The 24,955-nt window shown below is 49.0% G+C and overlaps 1 protein-coding gene across 2 annotated transcripts in view; it reads left to right on the forward strand.

Moving 5' to 3' along the window:
* The first annotated feature begins 298 nt into the window (after nt 1-298).
* Nucleotides 299-24,955, forward strand: part of GSTP1 (glutathione S-transferase pi 1) — a 32,489-nt gene continuing 7,832 nt past the window's right edge. The window contains exons 1-2 of one of the 2 annotated variants that reach the window (XM_045039615.1): nt 299-1,032; nt 1,134-2,141. In XM_045039615.1, the coding sequence (XP_044895550.1) occupies nt 573-1,032; nt 1,134-1,264 (591 nt within the window). In that variant the 5' untranslated portion in view covers nt 299-572 and the 3' untranslated portion in view covers nt 1,265-2,141. Of the gene's footprint in view, nt 1,033-1,133; nt 2,142-24,955 lie in introns of those variants that run through there. The other variant, XM_045039616.1, reaches the window with a different exon arrangement.

Here is a 24,955-nt window from a genome sequence, read left to right on the forward strand (position 1 = left end):
CTCAGACCTGGCCCTCTGTGGGCCCTGAGGCGTTCTGTGTGTTTGGGTGTGGCCTGGACGGGGTAGTGGCTGCGTGATTCGAAAGTCAGTGCCCTGCAGGTAGGGTACAGCCCTGCCAAGGAGCAGGTGGGCCTGTCCGGCCTTGCCCGATCCTCACCCAGCCTTACCCAGGCCCGAACTGCGCTCAGTGACTTGGCGCATTCCTGGGTGTGGCGGGAAGGGAGGAGGGGGTGGGACAACCAGAAATACAAGGTCACTGGGCTCCTTGCCACTTCCCGCCTCTCTTTCACTTCACGGCCCGCTAGTGAGTAGGGTCTGGGCCAGGTGGGGGCCGGGGCCGAGGTTGAGTCACCCCCCTTTCCCAGGGGTCTGACCCCACCCCTGCCGCAGGCTGCTGGGGGGGTCTCCCCCCCAGGGGTCTGACCCCTGCCCCCCCCCCCCGCAGCTCCGTCGGGGGGGGGGGCCTCTTTCACCACCCTGTCTGTCTGTCTCTCCTAGTGCCGCCCTACACCATCGTCTACTTCCTCGTCCAAGGTGCGGCCTCTGCTCCTCCAGGAGGGTGAGGGGCACCGATGGGCCAGGCTGCTCGCCCTGGCCAGGGCCATGGGGGCGGGGCTGGGATGGCCGTGGCGGCCCCAGGCCTGGCCTTCCCCCGGGGCTGCATCCTCTTGGCCCCCGTCTGGCTGTGCTCTGGCCATCTGCCTCTGTCCCCATCCCGGGGCACTTCGGACTGCAGTCTGCACCCCTCGTCTCCCTCCCCAGACCGCACCGGTGCCATGATCTCCATCTTTCTCCGCGGTTCGACTTCTCAGCAGACTCCGAAGCTAGAGTTTCTGTCCTGTCGCCACACTCCTGACCCCTCCCCAGGGTGCTCTGAGGCTGGGGTCTCCCCGCATCCCCCCTACCCTGTCCTCCCCTCCCCCAGGGCGCTGCGAGGCCATGCGCATGCTGCTGGCCGACCAGGGCCAGGGCTGGAAGGAAGAGGTGGTGACCAAGGAGACCTGGCTGCAGGGCCCGCTCAAGGCCTCCTGTGTGAGTGGCTGCCGTGCCCAGAGGGGGGCCGGGGGCTGGGCAGCTGGGGGGAGCAGCCAAGCTCCACATCTCTGATGGAGCTGTGCCGCCCCCCCCCCCAGCTGTACGGGGACTCTGCTCCCTGCCCTGGTCCGGGGACCCTGGGAGAGGGTCAGAACCCTTGGCTGCCCTTACCCAGATGTGCAACCATGGACAAGTGGCCAATCCTCTGTGGGCCTGTTTCCTCCTCTGATGTCCCGGTGGTCACAGAGTGCCACCCTGTTTACCCGGCACCTCCCACATTCAGACACTTGGCAGGTCTCAAGATCTCCGTTTTACGTTTTGCAGCGGAGAAAACAAACAGGTCAGAGCCGGAATTTGCAGGCAGGCGCCCCGAGGGGCACACCCACCTGCTTTCCCAAACAGCCCCAGAAAAGGCTCTCAAATGTGCCCTGCACACAGCTCGTGGTCAATGGAGTGGTTATTTAAAATGTTAACGTCAGTTAAATGTTCAATATCCCGATTGAGATCAAGTCAAAGCCGCGGGGAGTTTTAGAAGCGAGAGCATAGGTCGTGCCCGAGCCCTGGCCTCCTCTGCTGTTTGCATCCACGCTGCTCTTCACACGTGCGGGTTTGGGATCGGGGTGAACGTGTGCACACGGAACGCAAACCGCCGAAGGAGTCTGGGAGGGGTTTTTGGCAATGAATCCACACTTGAGCGCGGTATCTCCCCATTGGAGGACTTTGGACAGGTGAAGGGGAAGGCTTCTCACCTCCAGATCGGATTTTTCCACGGGATCAGGAAACTCAGCCCAGGATCCTGTGGGCATGAGCTTGGCTTTGCACAAGCCTTGTTCTGAAAAGCAGCACCCAGGGGGGGAAATAAAATGAAGACATTCGGCCCGCCCATTGGCTGCGTCTGCGCCACCGACGGGATTCTGGCTTCAGGGCGTGTCAACGGCGAGAAGGTGGCCATCTGGCCAGGCGCCACGGGCTCCCTCTGGGACCAGAGCTCTCTTTTCTGTGTGAGAGGCCACCAGGATGTGAATTCAGAGCCCACCCTGGCAGCGGTTATAGCTGAGAGGGCAGAGCCATGCACAGAGAACAGTGCACGAGTGTGTGTGAGAGAGAGAGGGAGAGAGGGAGGGAGTTTATTTTAGGTCCCTGGTTCCAGCTCCCGGGAGGCCAGCTCCCTTCTCTCCTCCTGCTGGTTTGGGATCCACCAGTAACAAACTATCTTTTCAATGGCAGTTGTCTCCTCGGGTGGGTCCGCCTGCCCTTACCTAAATAACAAAAGCTCTATTTAAAACAGAGACCCCCGGGGCGCCTGGGTGGTGCAGTCGGTTAAGGGTCAGACTTCAGCCGGGTCACGATCTCGCGGTCCGTGAGTTCGAGCCCCGCGTCAGGCTCTGGGCTGATGGCTCAGAGCCTGGAGCCTGTTTCCGATTCTGTGTCTCCCTCTCTCTCTGCCCCTCCCCCGTTCATGCTCTGTCTCTCTCTGTCCCAAAAATAAATAAACGTTAAAAAAAATAAAAAATAAATAAAACAGAGACCCCCCCATGCCACAGCCACGCAGCCAATGCGCTCCTGAATTTCTTTAAAAAAATTTTTTAATGTTTATTTATTTATATTTATTTATTTTAATGTTTATTTATTTCTGAGACAGACAGAGCATGAGTGGGGGAGGGGCAGAGAGAGAGGGAGACACAGAATCCGAAGCAGGCTCCAGGCTCCGAGCCGGCGGCACAAAGCCCGACGCAGGACTCGAACCCACGGACCGTGAGATCGTGACCTGAGCCGAAGTCAGACGCCTAACTGACCGAGCCACCCGGGCGCCCCCGCACTCCTGAATTTCTGACTCCAGGAAGCAGAGTTAATACATGCTAGTTGCTTTAAGGAGACTGAAGTTTGACGTGGCTTGTTAAGCAGCAATAGATAATTAATATCAAGTCACAACCAAGCAGCACCATATGGCCTCAGTGGGAGACAGAAAGCTTTCAAGGCTCACATTGCAAGACAGGTGCTCTGAGGTTTAACAAACTATTTTCCAGAGGTTTTCTGGTTCCTTGGGGGGGGGGGGTTGGTTCGATGTCTTCTCTGAGGCCACTCAGCCGAGGTGTGGGTCAGTGCTTGGGACGAAGGCACATCCCTCAAAACAGGAGTCTTTCCTTTGATGCCCCGGATTCCCGGAGTGAGTGTGGCTGAGCTCTGACAGTGCACATTCCACCAATTCCCCTTCCCAAAGCAGCGTGTTCGTGTTGAAGAGGCAGGAGGCCGTGGTTAAGAGAGCAGCCAGTGAACTTAAGTTCAGGTCCCAACTCCGTCCCTTAACTGCTGTGGGATCCTCAGCTGGATACCCAAACACCATAACACCCCTGAAACACTTAGCACAGGGAGGCACATAGTAAGTGCTCAACGAGAGGCTGACACCAACGTTTGTAAGAACCCAGCTTTGCCGATATTATCGCCCGCATTGATGTGGGAGCTACCTCAGTCTTGAGAAAGCCACACCCCTTCTTTCACCATACATTTTGTGAAAATAAGCAATTGAGCAAGAAGAAGAAGAAAAAAAAAAGCTGGTGAGCCGATTTCTAGCGAAACTTGAAATTTGACATTTTCAGCCAAGTCATCACTTGGGCCCTGGAGTCTAGGATGAAACCAAAAAATATTACCACACTACGATTTCCTCTCCAAGTTTTTTCAGGGAGGCTTTTTTGATTGTTCGGTTTTGAAAATCCACGTATTATTTAAGACTCGAGAACAAAACAGGGGCGCCGGGTGGCTCAGTAGATGAAGAGCCTGACTCTTGATTTCGGCTCAGGTCATGATCTCGCGGTTCGTGAGTTCAAGCCCCTCGTCGGGCTCCGCGCTGACAGCTCGGAGCCCGCTTGGGGTTCTCTCTCTCTCTCTCTCTCTCCTTTCTCTGCCCCTCCTCTGCTCTCTCTCTCTTTCTCTCAAAATAAATAAACATTAAAAAAAAGATTTAGGGGCGCCTGGGTAGCTCAGTCGGTTAAGCGACCGACTTCAACTCAGGTCATGATCTTGCGGTTTGTGAGTTCAAGCCCCGGGTCGGGTTCTGTGCTGACAGCTCGGAGCCTGGAGCCTGCTTCGGATTCTGTGTCTCCTTCTCTCTCTCTGCCCCTCTCCCATTCACGCTCTGTCTCTCTCTGTCTCTCAATAATAAATAAACATTAAAAAAATTTTTTAAAAAGATTTATATCTATCTCTATGTATAACTATAGATTTACATATATATGTATATATAAAGATCTATTTATATCGGTGTATATGTATGTATCGATCTATAAACAGATTTGTTATAATGAATCAGCTCACATGATTCTGGAGGCTGAGAAGTCCCCAATCTGCCATCTGAAGGCTGGAGCCCCGGGAGAGTTGTGGTGTGGTTTGAGGGCTGACAGCCAGACAGCCAAGGTAGATTCCAGTCCAGTCTGAGAACCGGGAGGGCTGAGGACAGGAGAAGATCGATATCCCGGCTCCACAATCAGGCAGAGAGCGAATTCAACCTTCCTCTGCCTTTTTGTTTTATTTAGGCCCTCAACAGGTTAGATGAGGCCCACCCACACCCGGGAGGGCCATCTGCTTTGCTCTGTCCACCCATTCAAATGCTGATCTCTTTGGGAAACGCTCTCATGGACATACCCAGGAAGAATGTTTAACCAGTAACCTGGGCATCCCTTGGTCCAGTCAAGTTGACCTGTAAAATTAAGTGTCACTAATTGCTTTGAAGTTTTCCCTTTTGGGTGAAAGACACAGTCCATATTGTTTTGTTTTTGTTTTTGTTTTGCCTCTGAGCCCTCCGTGATGGTCCTTCTCGATCTGTATCACACTTCTCATGCTTCAACCTGCGAGGGACAGCTGTCCCTCCTCACGGTCGCCATTTCTGCCTCTCCCTCTTTCCTCAGTGTCGAAGTCCTTCCAGGACCGCCCTCTGATCCGGGCCACTCCCCTGCCTTCCTGTGAGGGGTGAGGCAGCCTGGGACTGGCCTGAGCCGCTTTGAAGTGAGAGGCGCCCCCGCTGGGCATTCACTGGGGTCAAGGTGGGAATGCGCTGAACAGGAGCGGTCACTTTGCAAAACTGATAGTTGGTACCATTTCTCAGCTGGCCCCGTTTCTCCCCCTCTACGCGTCCAAAGCACTGTCTGGGCCTCCAGGTTTCCAGGGCACGTTTGATTTTGTGCTAGAATGCTGGCTTATTATGACTAGAAACCTTTAGAGAGAACAGTGTTAGAATAACACCTTGGGGCGCCTGGGTGGCGCAGTTGGTTAAGCATCCGACTTCAGCCAGGTCACGATCTCGCGGTCCGTGAGTTCGAGCCCCGCATCGGGCTCTGGGCTGATGGCTCAGAGCCTGGAGCCTGCTTCCGATTCTGTGTCTCCCTCTCTCTGCCCCTCCCCCGTTCATGCTCTGTCTCTCTCTGTCCCAAAAATAAATAAACGTTGAAAAAAAAAATTTAGAATAACACCTTTAGAATAACTGTTTTTCTTTTTCTTTCCTACTTTTATTTATTTACTTTATTTTATTTGAGAGAGAGAGAGAGAGAGAGAGAGAGAATCTTAAGCAGGCTCCACATTCAGCACAGAGCCTGATGCAGGGCTCAATCCCACCACCCTGGGATCATGACCTGAGCCCAAATCAAGAGTCAGACGCTCAACCGACTGAGCCATCCAGGTACCCCATTCCCACTTTTTTTTTAATGTTTCTTTTTTTATTATTGAGAGACAGAGAGAGACAGAGCACGAGCAGGGGAGGGGCAGAGAAAGAGGGAGACACAGAGTCCGAAGCAGGCTCCAGGCTCTGAGCCATCAGCCCAGAGCCTGACGCGGGGCTCGAACTCACAACCCGCAAGATCATGACCTGAGCCGAGGTCGGTACCCACCTTTTAATTGAGACTCAATTTACAGCAGCTCGTTCGATGTTTACACCTGGGTACGGGGCCAGCCCTGCTTCCCAAAGGAAAGACTCCCTCTCTGCTGTGTCACTGGATGCAACCACATTTGCTATTCGCTGTATACCAAACTACCCCAACAAATAGTGGCTTAAAATAACTCACATGTCAGGGCGCCTGGGTGGCTCAGTCGGTTAAGCGTCCGACTTCGGCTCAGGTCACGATCTTGCGGTCCGTGAGTTCGAGCCCCGCATCGGGCTCTGTGCTGATGGCTCAGAGCCTGGAGCCTGCTTCAGATTCTGTGTCTCCCTCTCTCTCTGACCCTCCCCCATTCATGCTCTGTCTCTCTCTGTCTCAAAAATAAATAAATGTTAAAAAAAAAAATTTTAAGAGTCCGACTCTTGATTTCGGCTCAGGTCATGATCTCGGGGTCGTGAGACTGAGCCCCACATCGGGCTCTGCACTGACAGTGTGGAGTCTGCTTGGGGTTTTCTCTCTCCCTCTCCATCTGCCCCTCTCCCACTCGTGCTGGCTCACGCGCACTCTCTCTCTGTCTCTCAAAAAGAAAATAATAATAATAACTGACATTTCTTATTTCTCTCAATTATGTGACCTGGCCTGGTGGCTATTCTGGTCTGGGCCAACTCCACTGGGGCCTGGTGGTCTAGATGACCCTCCCTTCCACATGTCCCATGGATGGAGACAGCAGGGACGACTTTCTAGATGATCCCTTGTTTTCTGGGAGGCCAGCCCCAGCTTGATTGTGCAGCGGCAGAAGGTTTTTCCAGCGGCAAGGACCAGCCTCAATGCACAAGGGGCCCCTGTCACACTGGCTGACATCCCATTGACCAGGGCAAGCCACGTGGCCAGGCCCGGACTCAGGAGGCAGAGAACTCCCTTACCCCCTGATGGGACAATCACCAGATGCCCACCGCAGGGGGGCAGGTGCAGGAAAAGGGAAAGAACTTGTAGTCAGTTTGCAATTAGTCACTGATGTTCTCGGGGCAGGAAGGGAATGATCACAGGCAGAAGGCTAGAGACACAAGCAAGTAAGCAAAGAGGTAAGTATGTTGGTGGGTTTTAGGGAAACCCTGAATGAACAGGAACGGATTTGCCAAAGACACTAGTAGTGAAGAAAAACGGAATGATATACCCAGCCAACCCAAAAGAAGGCAAGAAAGAAAAGAAACAGGAAAGACAGGGCAGATAGCAAACAGCAACACGGATAGCAATTCTGCTCTATATGAAGAGATGACCCACACAAATATGCCCGATGGATTTTTATTTTCTTTCAAAGATGCGAAAGCATTTATTCAGTGGAGGAAAGAGCCTTTGCAGCAAGTAGTGCTGGGACAGTTAAACTGCCATCGGCCAGCACATGGGAGAAAATGTTCAGCATCTGGGCAAGGTTAAGGTTTCTCAGGTGTGATTCTAAAAGCATGACCCGTAAAAGGAAAAACTGATAAATCAGACCTCATACACATGAAAAAGTGTGCTCTGCCAAATGTCCTATGAAGAGCATGAAAAGACTAGTTATGGGTGGAAGAACATATTTGCCAACCACCTACCCAGAGAGAGACTAGTCCCTGGGACGTACAACAGCCTCTTCAAATTCAACAGTTAAAAAAAAAACAAAAACAAAACCAAAAAACACCGAGCAATTCTGTTTTGAAAATGGGTGAAAGACATGGAGGGACACAAGGACTACAACTCAGCAATAAGAAGGAATAAACCATTGATGTAGATAGAGCAACCCGGATGAATCTAGAACAGTGTGCTGAGTTTAAAAAAAAAAAAAAAAGCTAATCCCAAAAGGTTACATACTGTTTGATTCCATTTATATAACATTCCTGACATGATCAAATTATAGAAATGGAGAACAGATTAAGGGTGGCCAGAGATTAAGGACAGGAGTGGGAGGTGGAGGGAGGGAAGTCGGTGTGGTTATAAAAGGCTGACATGAGGGATCCTTGGGCGACAGAACTGCTGAGTGTCTTGACCGTGGTGGTGGACACATGAGCTTACACGGGTGATAACATTGTAGAGAACTAGACACACACACACACACACACACACACACACACACACACACACAGGTCCCACTATAACCCCCCAGGAATCTGAGCAAGATGGATAGATTGTATCAATGTCAATATCCCGGGTATAACATTGAACTGGAGTTTTGCAAGATGTTGTCTCAAAAGAAAAGTTCAGGTAAAAAAAAAAATAGATTTACATATTCTAATTAAAAAAACAAAGGACATCAGACCGCAATTAATTTTTCCATTGCCCTGTTGGTGGACACTTGGGTTGTCTCCAGTTTGGGCCCATTATGAGTAAGGAATTGGCTCGTGTGATTGAGAAAGCTTGGTAAATCTAACATCTACAGTGTAGGGTGGCAGGCTGAAGACCCAGGGAAGAGGTGATGCTGCGGTTCGAGTCAGAAGGCAGTTTGCCGACAGAGTTCCCTCTTTCTTGAGCCTTTTTTTAAAGGCCTTCAACTGATTAGATGAGGCCCACCTATATTATGGAGGGCAATCTCGCAGTCTATTGATTAAATGTTACTCTAAAAATACCTTCACAGGACCATCTAGAATAATGTTTGACCAAATATCTGTGTACTGTGGCCTCTTCAAAGGGACACAGAAAATTAACGTCACAAGTACATGTACGTAGGACTGGAGCTTTAGTAGATAACGCAGTTTTCCAGCGTGGTGGAGCCATTTTCACACTCCCGCCAACAGTGCATGAAAACTCCAACCGCTCCGTAGCCTCGCCAACACTTGGAATTGTCAGTGCTTCCGATTTTTCTAATGGGTGCATGGTGGTGATCTAATGGGGGTTGTGGATTGAATTTGCATCTCCCTGATTGCTCAGGATGCTGAGCGCTTTCCACGCGCTGAAATGTTGTATCGAAAATGTTGCATGTAAAATTTGCCACACAAAAGACTTTAAGACGGCAAGTACTTTTTTTGCACTGAGGGTTTGGCTGTGAAATATGTCCGCAGGTAGGCCAATATAGTATGTTCCTTTTTCAAACCAAAGTCTTTAAATATTTACTCAACGTGTATTTGGTTTGGCTGATCAGACGCTACTTTTTTTTTTTTTTTTTTTTTTTTTTTTTACAGATTGTTTACAGAAATAGATTCGCTTTTGGAGGCTGAAAATAAAAATCCTAACCATTTCCGACATCTCTGTGGTTCTCAGTATGGCTATTAACTAGTTCAGCTGAGGTTACAAAGTCTCCAAGGAACAGCAGCAGGGACAAGCTGGATCTTTTTCCGCTCAGCTGAGAGTCCAGCGTCCTCTGGCCAGGGCTGGCGTGCGCTCTCCATGGTGTTGGGGACCCTAGCCCCTTCCGGCTGTCTGTGTCACTCTGAGGGTGCTGTCCTCTCCCCTCCGGGATCCAGCCAGGGAAAGGGAGTTCTCTGAACCCTACCCGCTGGGGAGGCATATGCTAAGGTTTACAATGTAGATGATCAAATCAGTCATTTGTTGCCAACACACAGCATGACTCCGTGCAGGGCTTGGAATTTCTGACTGTCAATTGACAATGACTTCTAGTGAATATGCCTTGCAAGAGCTCTTGGCAGAGAGAGGCCCGTGTTAAATCAAGAAGTTCTTTTTTTCTCTCCCTTGAGTGCTTCGGTGGGTGGGGTCAGTTGCATTTAGCCAGTTACTTAGACGGGGAGGGAAGCTGGTCGCCTGTAACTGGTTGATTCCAATTGTTTCCTACGCTGGCCCCTAGGGAAGGTGTCTCTCCCCTGGCCCCCATTCCTGTTACCCAGACCGCTCCCCAAAGAAGCGGCCACACACAAGCCCTGGTCTCAGGCTCTGCCTTCTGCGGAGACCCAGCCTAAGACAGCAAGGGTAGTCATAGTAATAATTTTTGTGAGTTTTTCTGACATGGAGAAGGGGAGGAAGGATGTGATACGCTTACTATTCTTGTGGACATTTGCCGTCTTTCAGTGCCCAGGGAAGTAGATGGACAGCAAGCTCCATGAGCACAGGGACTTTGTCTTGTTCCCTGCTGAGTCCCCGGCACCTTGAACACCCGGCACCTGGCACTTAGGCGCTCAAGAAAAGTCTGTGGAAGGAAGCAGCATCTGGCTGTTCCTGGAACCATCCTCCGGTTGCGCTCAGCAAGGTTTCTTCCCCCGGGGACGCGTGGTCCTGGCTGCTGCACTCCCTGGTTTCTCCTCGGAAGGCACCAGAACCTTGGGATCTAGTGTGGGAGCAGCCAGAACTGGGCCCTAAAGAAGTGTGCCCCGTGGCTCCCAGGACCCCCACGTAACAGGTCTCTGGCTGTGGGTCCAAGGGTGCGAGGGAAAAACTTCTTCTGGGCCCGAGTCCTGACCCTAGCTTCTCCTGCACTGAGCTGGACCTCATCAGGCCCCCGGTAGGTGGAGGGACAGCTCAGGTGGGGCTCACTCCCTTGAGCCACACTCAGGAAGCAGAGATCCTGGGATTAGAAAAGGCATCTGGGAGGGGCGCCTGGGTGGCTCAGTTGCCTAAGCATCTGACTCTTTGTTTCGGCTCAAGTCATGGTCTCATGGTCCATGAGTTCGAACCCCTGGTTGAACCGAGCCATTAGCACAGAGCCTGCTTGGGATTCTGTCTGTCTGTCTGTCTCTCTCTCTCTCTGCCCTTCCACTCTTCCTTCTCTCTCTCTCTCTCTCTCTCTCAAATAAATAAATAAACATTTTTTTAAATCTTAAAAAAAAGAAAAGGCATCTGGGAATATCCCAGGGGCGTTGTCGGCGGCGGGGGCATAAATATGGGTCCTAAACTAGCCCAGTGGTCTCTGACCACCTTCCCTCCGACCCATCAACGTCCTTCCTCTACAGCCCCCGGGATCAGGCGGGCAGAGCGCAGACTGCTGGCATTTTCAGAGCGCTTGCTATGTGCCAAGTATTACATTCCTCTAATCCTCACAGCTACTAACCCATCCTCACAGCTGGTCCTCACTTTGCAAGAAGGTTCTAAGTGGCAAGACCAAGGTCTCTGAGAGTGTGGAGGAGTGAGGTCTTGAACCCAGGACCCGAGACCAGGCTGTGGCCACTAATGCCCCAGATGGGGATCATAATGTATGTGAGTGCCAGGAAGCACTTTCTTGAGTGCTGATTCATCGAAGGGCTATTCAGCTAAGGATCCCAATTTCGTTCTCCCAGGCTTTCAGCAAAGCAGGCAGGGCACAGCCATGACCCTGGAGAGCCTTGCAGGGGTGAGGTTTGGTGTAGCTGAGGACACGGTTATTTTTGGCTGCAGTCTGAAGGAACATGAGGGTCAGCTATGGCTGTGACCCTCACCTTCCCTGGAGCACGGTCACTGCCAGAATTCTGGCACTGAGGGGACACAGTCCTGCTCCAGCAAGACCAGAGATGAAAAGCCCTTCTGGGGTTTCCAGTTACTCTGGGAGGTTTGGGGAGATTATTCTGAGTGCTGAACAGCTTGATGGGCTCATCCAAGTTCGATAAAATCCCTATCAAAATAGCACCAGCGTTCTTCACAGAGCTAGAATAAACTATCTTAAAACTTGGAGGGAACCAAAAAAGATCCCGAATAGCCAAAGCGATCTTGAAAAAGAAAACCAAAGCAAGAGGCATCACAATCCCAGACTTCAAGCTATACTACAAAGCTGTCATCATCAAGACAGTATGGTACTGACACAAGAACAGACACTCAGATCAATGGAACACAATAGAGAACCCAGAAATGGACCCACAAACGTACGGCCAACTAATCTTTGACAAAGCAGGAAAGAATGTCCAATGGAATAAAGACAAGTCTCTTCAGCAAGTGGTGCTGGGAAAACTGGACAGCGACACGCAGAAGAATGAACCTGGACCACTTTCTTACACCAGACACAAAAATAAACTTGAAATGAATAAAAGACCTAAACGTAAGACAGGAAGCCATCAAAATCCTCGAGGAGAAAGCAGGCAAAAACCTCTTTGATCTTGGCCGCAGCAACTTCTTACTCAACACGTCTCCAGAGGCAAGGGAAACACAAGCAAAAATGAACTCATCAAGACCTCATCAAGATGAAAAGCTTCTACGCAGCGAAGGAAACAGTCAGCAAAACTAAAAGGCAACCGACAGGATGGGAGAAAATATTTACAAGTGACATATCTGATAAAGAGTTAGTATACAAAATCTATAAAGAACTTACCAAACTCAACACCCAAAAAACAGATAATCTGGTGAAGAAATGGGCAAAAGACATGAATAGACATTTTCCCAAAGAAGACATCCAGATGGCGAACAAACACATGAAAAAATAGGTAAATACAAATCAAAACCACAATGAGATACCACCTCACACCTCTCAGAATGGCTAACATGAACAACTCAGGCAACAACAGATGTTGGCGAGGATGTGGAGAGAGAGGATCTCTTTTGCACTGCTGAGGGGAATGCAAACTGGTGCAGCCGCTCTGGAGAACGGTATGGAGATTCCTCAAAAAATTAAAAATAGAACTACCCTACGACCCAGCAATTGCACGACGAGGGATACAGGTGTGCTGTTTGGAAGGGACACATGCACCCCAATGTTTATAGCAGCACTATCGACAATAGGCAAAGTATGGAAAGAGCCCACATGTCCATCGATGGATGAATGGATAAAGAAGATGTGGTAAATATATATATACAACAGGATATTATTCAGCAATCAAAAAGAATAAAATCTTGCCATTTGCAACTATATGGATGGAACTAGAATGTATTATGCTAAGCAAAATTAGTCATTCAGAGAAAGACAAATATCATATCATTTCACTCAGGTGGAATTTAAGATACAAAACAGATGAACAGAAGGGAAGGGAAGCAAAAATAATAATATAAAAACAGGGAGGGAGACAAAACATCAGAGACTCTTAAATACGGAGAACAAACTGAGGGCTGCCGGAGGGGTTATGGGTGGGGGGGATGGGCTAAATGGGCGATGGGCATTAAGGAGGGCACTTGTCGGGATGAGCGCTGGGCATTATACGTAGGGGATGAATCACTAAATTCTATTCCTGAAATCATTATTGCAGTAGATGCTAACTAACTTAGATGTAGATTAAAAATAAATAAAATAAAATAAAATAAAACAAAATAAAATAAAAGTGAGCTCATCCAGGTTATTGGGTTAGGCTGGCATGCCCCGGTGCCGTGTGTGGCCAGGCCCCCGGAGCACCAGGAATGCAGCCCCCGCCCCCACCCAGCTGGCTTCTCACCCCTCTGGGGAACTGTTGGGGTGAAACCATCAGCCTTCCATGTCCTGGTGAGCTGGGGCCCCTGGCTTCACCTTTGCTCCCCTACGGCACCCAAATCCGGGGTCACGCCATACACGGCGGGCTCACTGGTGGGCACGGGGTGGGGCTAGATTTAGCCCAAGAAGGGGGCAGGGGACCAGGGCTTTCTCCAGCACCTCTTTCTCCTAAGAGCTGTCACCCCCGCATAAAGCGGACCTCCTGGCCCCGAGACAGGGCATCATTGACAACTTTCAGCGAAGCTGGGGCCCACACCGGAGGCTCACAGATGCCCGGGGAAGTCACCGAAACGGGCTGGTTTTCAGTGGGGTCACTGAGGCTCCTCCCCTTTGCCCCACTGCAGGCTGCTGGGCCCACCCTGCAGAGGGGCACAGGGCTCTGTGGGGGCTCTCAAGAGCTTGAACGTGCCCCTGGGTGAGCAGTGCTGACGGGGGGGGGGGTGCCACCCGGCCGAGCCTTCCCCGGAGGCTGTCGTGGGAAGTGTCGGCCCCAGGGTGCCGGCTGATGTTGGGGAGCCCGGAGAGCTTCTGGCCCGACAGAGCAGAATGATCGTGTTCTAACTGGGGCGAATGGGGGGGCCGGCGGAAGAGGCAGGAGGGCACTCGCTGACAGAGGCATCGGCGTGTGGGAAATAATGAGGAGAGAGGGCGGGAGAGTTGGGGGGAGAGAGAAGCTCCAAACTGGATAAGAACAGAACTTCGAAGGTTATGTGGAACCAGACCTTTCAATGATCTCAAAGTCACCCGGAAGGGTTTTTATGACTTTGGAGGGTTTGGTCAAGCTCTGGGATGTGCCCTTGATTCCTTCCGTGGGGACAGAAGGACCCCCCCGATGGAACACATTTCACGAGAAGAGTGGGAAGGAAAAAGCCCTGTCTGTGAGCTCCTTGGCCTGCTCTGCGGTGGGTGCCAACCACACGAGGTGCCCGGCTCACCTGGGGACACGTTCCAGGAGAGCCCGGCGGCTCCCACACCGGACCGGAATCACCTATTGGTGCCAGGATGTCAGGGCAGTGAGGGGATGACAGGGCGATGAGAGGGCGTCGCTCTGCAGGGCTCCATAGCAACCCTCTTGGTGAAGGTCGAAGCCTTCTCCAGGAGGCTGGGACCCAGGACTTCGGTCTGGGTCAAGGTCAGCAAACTTCTGTGAAGGGCGGATAGCAAATATTTTAAGCTCTGAGGACCACATGGTCTCTGCTACGGTTACTCATTTCTGCCCTTGAGGCCCAAAAGCAGAGACAGATACCAGACAAACGAATGAGCGTGGCTGGCTTCCAACAAAACATTATTGCTAAAAGGAACGTGATGAAAGTCTGCGGTCCACCGTATCCCGACCTTTGGTCTGATGGCGAATGAGCACAGTAACGTCTCCTGCCGTGACATGAGCCCAGGGGCAAGTGAAACGAGACCAGATAAGGAAGACGTACCCCCTCCTGGGGGCTGATGGCTGTTTTGACACCGTGTGTGTGGCTGGCGGTGTGTGTAGGCGTGCGTGTGCCTGCGTGTGTGGACGTCTGGGGGGGGTGTGTTCGTGTGTGTGGGCAGGACGGGGCGTGGCTAGCAGTGGCAACAACAAGATGCCAGGGGGAGGCAGCTGGCGTCAGGTTCTCACCTTTCCCTTAGCGTCGCTGAGAGGTCGCCATTGCCACATCCCGACTTTAGAACCGGTTTCCCCAGGGTTATACGGGGGCTGCAAAACCTCTGTGGGGCGAGGCACTGGGGAAAAAGAGCGGAGACCTCCCCACAAGCCCCCAGGAAGGCACCTTAGTGGGGTCACCCCCACCCCAACAGTGCGCTTCCCCGAGGATCTGCTAAAGCTGCAGAGGCCAGCCAGTGAAGGAAGGATGATCTTTCGCTGCAGGGGGCTGGGCCAACTGGACCGCCACGTGCAAGAACATGAACTCCAACCCGCATTGCACATCATACGTAACATTCAAAATGATCCCCGACGCAAATGTGAAATCCCAACTTCCATAAACTTCTGGAAGAAAGCATGAGATAATTCGTGTGGTGTTTGCCTTAGGCAAAGATGTCTTGGATGAGACCCCAAAACCATGATCCACAGAATTTAAATGTTGATGGGTTTTACCTCATCAAGATTAAAAACTTTAAAGCTCAATTAAGAAAAGAAGCTCTGTTAACTCTGTTAAGAAAGTGCAAAGGCAAAGCATAGACTGGGAGGAAAGATTTATAAACCTTTATCCAACAAGGACTACATCCAGAGTACATGAAAAACTCTCGAGGGGCGCCTGGGTGGCTCAGTCGATTAAGCGTCCGGCTTTGGCTCAGGTCATGATCTCATGGTTTGTGAGTTCAAGCCCGACGTCGGGCTCTGTGCTGATGGCTCAGAGCCTGGAGCCTGCTTCGGATTCTGTGTCTCCCTCTCTCTCTGCCCCTCCCCTGCTCACGCTTTGTCTCTTTCCATCCCCCAAAAGTGAATAAACGTTAAAAAATTTTAAAACAAATAAAACCCTCTCAAAACCCAATAATAAAACGAACAATCAAATTAAAAATGGCCAGAAGATCTGAAAGGACACGTGGACAAAGAAGATACATTCATAGCAAATAAGAGTGAAAGTTGAAAGGGCATTCAACGTCATTAGCCCTTAGGGAAATGCAAACCAAAACCACAGTGAGACAAAATTGCAAACCTATTATTAGAATGGCCAGGACAAAAGTTGAAAGCACTGAATGCTGATGAGGCTTGAGACAGGAAGTGGAATTCTTTTTTTTTTTTTTTTAAGTATATTTATTTATTTTTGAGAGAGAGACAGATGGGGCGGGGGTGGAGAGAGACAGAGAGAGAGAGAGAGAGAGAGAGAGAGAAAGAGAGTACGTGGGGGAGGGGCAGAGAGAGAATCCCAACCAGGCTCTGCATCACCGGTGCTTGATGTGGGGCTTGAACTCACAAACCGCGAGATCATGACCTCAAGTCCAGCACTTAATGGACTGAGCCACCCCGGCACCCCTATAGCAAGTGGAATTCATACACACTGTTGCTGAAAATGTGAAATGGTGCTGCCACTTTGGAAAACAGATCGGCAGCACGTTCCAAGGTTAAACACGCTTGCCAGATGGCCCAGCAATCCTTCCTCTTGTTTTTTTTTTACCTAAGACAGGTGAAAAATTATGTTCATTTAGAAACTTGCATGCAGGGGCGCCTGGCTGGCTCAATCGGTGAAGAGTCTGACATCAAAAAAAAAGAGGAGAAGAAAAAAGAAATGTTCTAGATCTTCATGGTAGGGACGGCTTTTGTCCAAACTCATAGAACCGTGTTCAAAAAGGATACATGTTACCCCCTGTAAACCGTATCTCGATAAAAAATCTTTTCACGTTGCGTTGAGTGAAAGGAGTCGGACACTTACTGGTGGTACTGATGTGACGTTTGAGAAAAAGCGAAACTAACCTATGGTGATGGAAGTCAAAGCCGTGGTGATTTACAGAGGGTGGGGATCAACTAGAAAGTGCCCGAGGGGACTTCCGAGATGACGAATGTGTTACGATTTGGTTTGCCAGTGGCTACATGAGTACGTACATTTATCACAATGCGCGTATTTCTACACTTAAAAATCTGTACATCTTACTGAATATAAATCGCTTCCCTTTTCTTAAAGGTGCAGAAGTATTTTTTTTTTTAAGGGTGGGGAAAGATATTCCAGTCCAAACGAACATGAGTAAAAAGAAAGCCAAGACAGGAATCTTCATATACGACTGATTTAATATGTGAAACAATATAATTCATAACAATCACAAAGGACAAATGAGAATGTTACAAGCGCATACAATATACCACAGACAAAGATAAAAACACTTCGACGAAAGCAATATAGCCTTACACGATGGAAGTTAAGCCTGGTAGAATTTCAGGGAGACGTAGAGAAGCCAACAGCCCTACCACAACCCTCTCATATACAGAGAGAACAAACATGCAAAAGAAATAAACACTGGGGTGCGGGGTGGGTGCTCAGTCGGTTGAACGTCGGACTTCGGCTCAGGTCATGATCCCACTGTCTGTGAGTTCGAGTCCCGCGTTGGGCTCTGTGCTGACAGTTCAGAGCCTGGAGCCTGCTTCACATTCTGCGTCTCCCTCTCTCTCTGCTCCTCCCCCGCTCATGCTCTGTCTCTCTGTCTGTCTGTCTCTCTCAAAAATAAACAAACATTAAAAAAACATTAAAAGAGCATTGACAGAGTAGGAGAAGGTATTTTGTAATGCCCAAAGCCAGTAAGACACTACTCTCTGGAATAAACAGAGAACTGCAAACCAACAGAAAGTAAGCAGCAAATCCAATAGAAAACAGGATACGAAGGGGCAGTTTCCAACAAACATAATCCAACGAGTGTGTGAGGAAATGATGGTAAACCTTCATAATGAGAGATGCACGACTGAAAACAATAGCAGACACCTTACACCTGCTGGACCGGCGAATGTTCCGGAACCACTAAGCCTGCGTGTTGGGGGTTCTGTGGGGCCGGACTCAGCCTGCAGAACAGCAGAAGAGCTGGGAGCAGGCAGTGGGCTGGTCTGGGAGGGCAACCTGGCTCTACTGATGGGGAATCAGGTGTGGAGGGATCCAGGCGCACTTGCCCTCGAAGTGTGGGGAGCACATACACACAGATGGCGGGGGTCGGTGGAACCCAGCACAGAATGGCGATGGTGGAGGACTGGGCGCCAGAAACGCCTAGCACTTGCTAAAGGTACTTGTGAAAAGGGAGGGCCCGGTGTCCCCTCGTCCAGATAAAAAAAAAAAAAAAGCATTCTCAAGAGGTGCCCCCTTCCCACTTAGGGGAGTGACACAGGCTCCATCTAAACTCAGCGTGTTTCAGTCGAAGAACTGAGATGATTTAGAGAAAATTGGTCAGTAGATGGCATCGGGACCATGACTATAACAAGAACCACGAAGGCGGTATGGGTGTGAGAGCCTGAGCGTGTGTTGCATGCAGGGAAGGAGGGAGTGCCTGTCTTTGCGAAGAGACCATTGTGGCAACAAGTGTCCACACGCAAGGTCTACGTGCATAAAGAACACCTCATTTAAAGGTTTTAGTTTTCGCTGGGTGTGAACCTACTTAAAAAAAATATTATTTTTAAGTAATCTCTATGCCCGAGGTGGAGGTCGAACTCGCAACCCCCGAGATTGAGTCCCACGCTCTAATGGCTGAGCCAGCCAGGCACCCCAAGAACACCTCATTTTATTTTATTTTTCAAAGTCTATTTATTTTGAGAGAGAGAGTGTGCAGGTCGTTCACGCACCTGTGCGCGAGCGAGAAGAGGGGCAGGGAGAGAGAGAATCCCCAGCAGTCTCCACCCTGTCAGTGCAGAGCCCCGGAGGTGGGGCTCGAGCTCACCAACCCATGAGATCACGACCTGGGCCAGAATCCAGAATCGGGCGCTTAACCCACTGAGCCACCCAGGCGCCCCCAGGGGCACCTCGTTTTAAATGGAGTTGGGAGGCCACAAGGGGGCGCTGTCATGCCCCCACCACTGGCCATCAATTGCAACCCTGGAGGAAGAGAGGGGCCTTACATTTCTGGAAGGAAGAAGCTAACACCCTACTAGCACCTGGGAGATTTTCTCCTCCATCAGCAACAGCCCAGCCAACGGGAAAACACCACCACTCCGAACTTTCCTTTTCTCCAAAGCAGCCCCTCCCAACCCCTTCCTTTTCTCTATAAAGTAGCATTCCTCTCCTTTGTTCCGGGCGTACCTGTGGGTTTTACCGTAGCTTGCTTATCCCAAATTGCAATTCTTTGCTATTCCTGAATAAATCCATTTTAATGGTAAAATAACTGGCTATTTTTTTTTAATTTTTAAAAATATCTATTATTTTTGCACGAGAAAGAGAGAGAGAATGAGCAGGGGAGGGGCAGAGAGAGCAGGAGACGCAGAATCCGAAGCAGGCTCCAGGCTCCGCGCTGTCAGCCCAGAGCCCGACTCGGGGCTCAAACTCATGAAGCGTGAGATCATGACCGGAGCCGGAAGTTGGATGCTTATCCGACTGAGGCACCCAGGTGCCCCCGGCGGTCTTATTTTTAAGGCTGATGTTACTTGGTGATCAGAGATGGGATCCAGAGAAGAGTCCCAACAACTCCAAGGTTGGTGAGCAAACCCGGTTCGGAGCCCAGAGCTCCCTGCCGCGGAGATTGAGGGTAAGCTTCTCCTGGGTCCAAACGCCACTCCCTTTGCACTTGGAGCTCTCCAGGCTTGACTCAGCATCTGTTTAAAGGCTTTTTCTATATGGTGAGTGCTCACTTTTCTGAACCTCTGGTTTTGAGTAAGGGGATCCCTGCTGTCTAAACTCTTTCGAGAGAGCCCTCCTGTTTGGACCCTCCCCAGCTTTATGTTTGAAAACCATGCTCCCTCCTACTGTGCATTTTCAACTATATGGGCCCACTTAGCTCAAGATAATTTAAAAGTTCAGTGGCCATTATGGGAAGCTTTCAATCTCCCCAAATTGTTTTTTTCTCAAAACTAAATTAGAAAGCTACAGCTCCAAAATTAAACAAACTGAATGGGATGGCTTTTTTAATTGGTACCTTGAGGCTTCCAAATGTTTGCCAGATTCTAAAATTGCCTCTTTGCAAAATACTATTTCTAAATTAACTGGGGTAAGCAAACAATTGAAGGAAGTCAAGTGGCTTCTGAGGCCTCCCCCACCCCTTGTCTCTGGAGACAATGACAGCCACCTTGTGCTGAGGCCCCACCTGTGGGATCATTCCTCTGTCTCCTCTGCACCCCCTCCCTGATTCTCTTTTTTTTTAATTTTTTTTTTAACATTTATTTATTTTTGAGACAGAGAGAGACAGAGCATGAACGGGGGAGGGTCAGAGAGAGAGGGAGACACAGAATCTGAAACAGGCTCCAGGCTCCGAGCCATCAGCCCAGAGCCCGACGCGGGGCTCGAACTCACATACTGCGAGATCGTGACCTGAGCTGAAGTCGGACGCTTAACCGACTGAGCCACCCAGGCGCCCCAGCCCCCTCCCTGATTCTAATCCTTTCACTGAACTTCTTTTTTCCTCTGAACCCCTTCCCATTCCCTCTTCTGAACCTATTAAAACCTGTCCTTTTCAAGTTTGTTTGGTTGTTTGTTTGTTTAGAGAGCGAATGAGAGAGCGTGCCTGTGAGTGTGGGAGGGGCGGAGAGAGAGGGAGAGAGAGAGAATCCCAAGAAGGCTCTACCCTGTCAGTGCGGAGCCCAACAGGGGGCTCGATCTCATGAACCGTGAGATCATGACCTGAGCCAAAATCAAGACTCGGGTGGTTAACCAACTGAGCCAACCAGGCACCCCAAAACCCATCCTTTTAAAATTAAGTCTTCCAAGGATCCAAATAAACCTCAAATTTCTAATTTTCCCTGGACTAAAGCTGAACTGCAAGCCATAGTTAAAGAGTTTCCCAGAGTAAAAGTGGAAGAGGAAAGACAGCTTCCAAATTCATTCTACAAGGCCAGCATTACCCCGATACCAAAACCAGATAAAGACACCACAAAAAAGGAAACAACAGGCCAATATCTCTGATGAATGTAGATGCAGAAATCCCTAACAAAATACTAGCAAACTGAATCCAGCAACATAGTTTAAAGACATTATTTACCACGATCAATTGAGATTTATTCCAGGGAGGCAAGGGTGGTTCAATATTCACAATCAACACGACACATCACATCAACAAGAGAAAGGATAAAAACCATATGATCATTTCAATAGGTGCAGAAAAAGCATTTGACCAAGTACATCGATTGACGATAAAAACCCTCATCAAAGTAGATGTAGAGGGATCACACCTCAACATAATAAGGACCATATATGAAAACCCCACAGCTATCATACTCAGTGGTGACAAACCGAGAGCTTCTCCCCTAAGATCAGGAACAAGACGCGGATGTTCACTCTCGCCGCTTTCACTCAACATAGTACTGGAAGTCCTAGCCACAGCAATCAGACAAGGAAAAGAAATAAGAGGCATCCAAACTGGCAATGACGAATAAAATTTTCACTCCTTGCAGATGCCATGATACTATATAAAGAAGCCCCTGAAGTCTCCACCAAAAACTAGTAGAACTGATAAATGAATTCAGTAGAGTTGCAGGAGTCGAAATCAACATACAGAAATCTGTTGCATTCCTCTACACCAATATGAAGTGACAGAAAGGGCCATTGAGAAAACAGTCCAGCGGTGCCTGGGGGGCTGAGCCGGGTAAGAGTCCAACTTTGGCACAAGTCATGATCTCACGATGCGTGGTTTGTCAGCTCTGTGCTGACAGCTCGGAGCCCGGAGCCTGCTTCAGATTCTGTGTCTCCCTCCCTCTCTCTCTGCCCCTCCCCCACTCATGCTCTGTCTCTCTCTCTCTCTGGAAAACATTAAAAAAAAAAGGAAAACAACCCCCAAAAAGAAAAGAAAACAATCCCACTTACAATCACACCAAAAATAATAAAATATCTAGGAATGAACGCAACCAAGGAGGTGAAGACCTGCGCACCAAAAACTATTAAACACTGATGAAAGAAATTGAAGATGGCACAAACAAATGGGAAGATATACCATGCTCATGGATTGGAAGAAGGAAATATTGTTCAAATGTCCACACTACCCAAAGCGATGTACAGATTTAATGCAATCCCTACCAAAACACCAACAGCACGCTTCACAGAACTAGGATAATCTTAAAATGTGTATGGAACCACAAAAGACGCTTAATAGCCAAAGCAATCTGGAACAAGAAAACCAAAACTGGAGGTATCGCCATTCCATATTTCAAGATATACTACAAAGCTGTGGTAATCAAAACAGTGTGGTATCGGGGCGCCTGGGGGGCTCAGTCGGTAGAGCGTCTGACGTCGGCTCAGGTCATGATCTCACAGTCTGTGAGTTCGAGCCCCGTGTCAGGCTCTGTGCTGACAGCTCAGAGCCTGGAACCGGCTTCGGATTCTGTGTCTCCCTCTCTGTCTGACCCTCCCCTGCTCATGCTCTGTCTCTCTCTGTCTCAAAAATAAACAAAAACATTAAAAAAAAAAACAACAGTGTGGTACTGGCATAAAAATAGATACATTTGTCAATGAAACAGAATAGAGAGCCCAGAAATAAACCCACAATTATATGGTCAATTAATCCTTGACAAAGAATACGACAATGGGAAAAAGGCGGACTTTTCAAAAAAAATGGTGTTGGGAAAACTGGACAGCAATGTGCAAAAGAATGAAACTGGATTGTTTTCTTACACCATACACAAAAATAGACTCAAAATGGATTAAAGACCTAAATGTGAGACCTGAAACCATAAAATCTCTAGAACATAGGTAGTAATTTCTTTAACATCAGCCATAGAAACATTTTTCTAGATATATTTCCTTTGGCAAGGAAGATAAAAGCAAAACTAAATTATTGGGACTACACCAAAATACAAAGTTTTTTTTTTTTTTTCCACAGGGAAGGAAACTATCAACAAAACAAAAAGACAATCCACTGAATGGCAGGAGATACTCGCAAATGATACACCTGATAAGGGGCTAATATCCAAAATACATAAAGAACTTACACACCTCAATATCAAAAAAAACAAATAATCCAGTTAAAAATGGGTAGAAGGCATGAGTAGATATTTTTCCAAAGAAAACATACAGATGTGCAACAGACACATGAAAAGATGCTCAACTTTCCAACTTAGTTTCTCAGATTGTATCAATTAGTCCACATGCTTGTTGACGAGGGTCAGGTCCGACATTGGCTGAAACTTGCCCAATGGGAAATCCTAAAAGAGATTTAGAGAATCAGACGCCTAACTTTTGGCAAGATGTCTGAACACTCACTGGAAATTTCCACCAAGCAATTACAGTAGCTTTTCCTAAGCCCGTTGTTTGGAACAAAATTCAGACTCGCACGCAAAAACGCGATAAACCTGTTCACAACTGTTACAATCAACTGCAGCTTGTTGTCTTCGATTTTTCTTTTTAATGTTTATTTTTGAGAGAATGAGGGAGTGCAAGCAGGAGAGGGGCAGAGAGAGAGGGAGACACAGAATCGGAAACAGGCTCCAGGCTCTGAGCCATCAGCCCAGAGCCCGACGCGGGGCTCGAACTCACAGACCGCGAGATCATGACCTGGCTGAAGTCGGACGCTTAACCGACTGCGCCACCCAGGCGCCCCTTAATGATTTATATAGTGGGGGTTTCTAACAAACCTCAACAGATTTCTGTCTCTAAACCTTTTCCCTTCTGTTTAGATCCTCTAAGAGGTATCTGCCCCTTTCTCCTTAGTTCCTCCACCCTGATTCAGTCATTGGGCTGAGGTTTCTTGGGAAAAAAGTATCAGGCTGGAGTTTCCTTCTCTAAAAAGGAGAAACAATTCTAGAATTTGACAGTAGCAATCAAAGAAGCCGAACAGGTGAATCAAATGACCCTTCATCATTTTTTTAAATGTGTATTTATTTATTTATTTTGAGAGACAGAGAGACACAGAGAGAATCCCAAGCAGTCTCCATGCTGCTAGCTCAGAGCCCAACCTGGGGCTCGATCTCATGATCTAAGCTGAAATCAAGAGTCAGACGCTTAACTGATTGAGCCACTCAGGTGCCCTGACCCTTCAACATATTTTATTTCCCCCATTGTTGATGGCACTGGAACTAACTCCAAGGACACTAATCAGTCACCACCCTCTACCAGCAGTCAAGTCTTCGATTCATATTGATAGAATCCACCGTGTATCTCCCATTAAGATTCAAATAGATCCTTCAAACCTTCCCCCAGAATGAATCAATCCTATAAAAAGAAAAATCCCTTCAAGGCATCAGGCCCATAATAAAATATTATAAGGCTCAGGGCCTCACTATCCCCTGCACTGGTCCCTGTCACACCCCTGTTTTACCTGAAGCCCCAGTGGTCAAGGACGGAAGTTTGTCCAAGACCTGCGAGCCATAAACAATAATGTTGTCTCTTAGCACCCTGCTGTTTCCAATCCCCATACTTTAGAGGCCTCCATCCCCACTGAAAGCAAATTGTTCACTGTGATCAATTTACGCAGCACGTGTTTCAGAAGCCCTGTGGATAAGGCCAACGAGGATCTTTTTGCCTTCACTTGGGAAGGAGAACAATACACCCGGACAGTAATGCCCCAGGGTTTCGCAGAAGGTCCGTACTTTCCACGCAACTTTTTTTTTTTTTTTTTGAGACAGAGAGAGACAGAGCATGAACGGGGGAGGGGCAGAGAGAGAGGGAGACACAGAATCGGAAGCAGGCTCCAGGCTCTGAGCCATCAGCCCAGAGCCCGACGCGGGGCTCGAACTCACGGACCGTGAGATCGTGACCCGAGCCGAAGTCGGGCGCTTAACCGACTGAGCCACCCAGGCGCCCCTCCATGCAACTTAAAGGCTGATTTGGATGATAGAAAGTTTTCTGTTCTCTCTCTAATTAAAAAAAAAAAAAGGTTTTCTGTACACCCTACTTTGTTACCATATGTACATAATTTACTTCTCTGCTCTCCTCAAACCTCTTCAAAGGAAGACAGCGTCCACTTGCTAAAACTTTAAGCCAAAAGGGACATTAAATTCTCTCTCTGAGAAAATTGCAGTTTGCTCAAAACCAGGTTCAATATTTAGGGCACCTGATCTTGGAACAGGGGCTACACTGAGATCTAGAGAGGGTTCATGGCATCCTGACCTCCCCCAAACCCCAAACTAAGCCCCATTTATGATTAGATGCCACGTGCTTGTGTCTAGTCTGGCTGTTAGTAAGGTTCCTGTGCATGCCAGACTCAACGTCCTGGAGGCCAAAGGAAACCATCTTGC

Source organism: Felis catus, chromosome D1, assembly GCF_018350175.1.
Source record: "Felis catus isolate Fca126 chromosome D1, F.catus_Fca126_mat1.0, whole genome shotgun sequence".
Taxonomy (NCBI): domain Eukaryota; kingdom Metazoa; phylum Chordata; class Mammalia; order Carnivora; family Felidae; genus Felis; species Felis catus.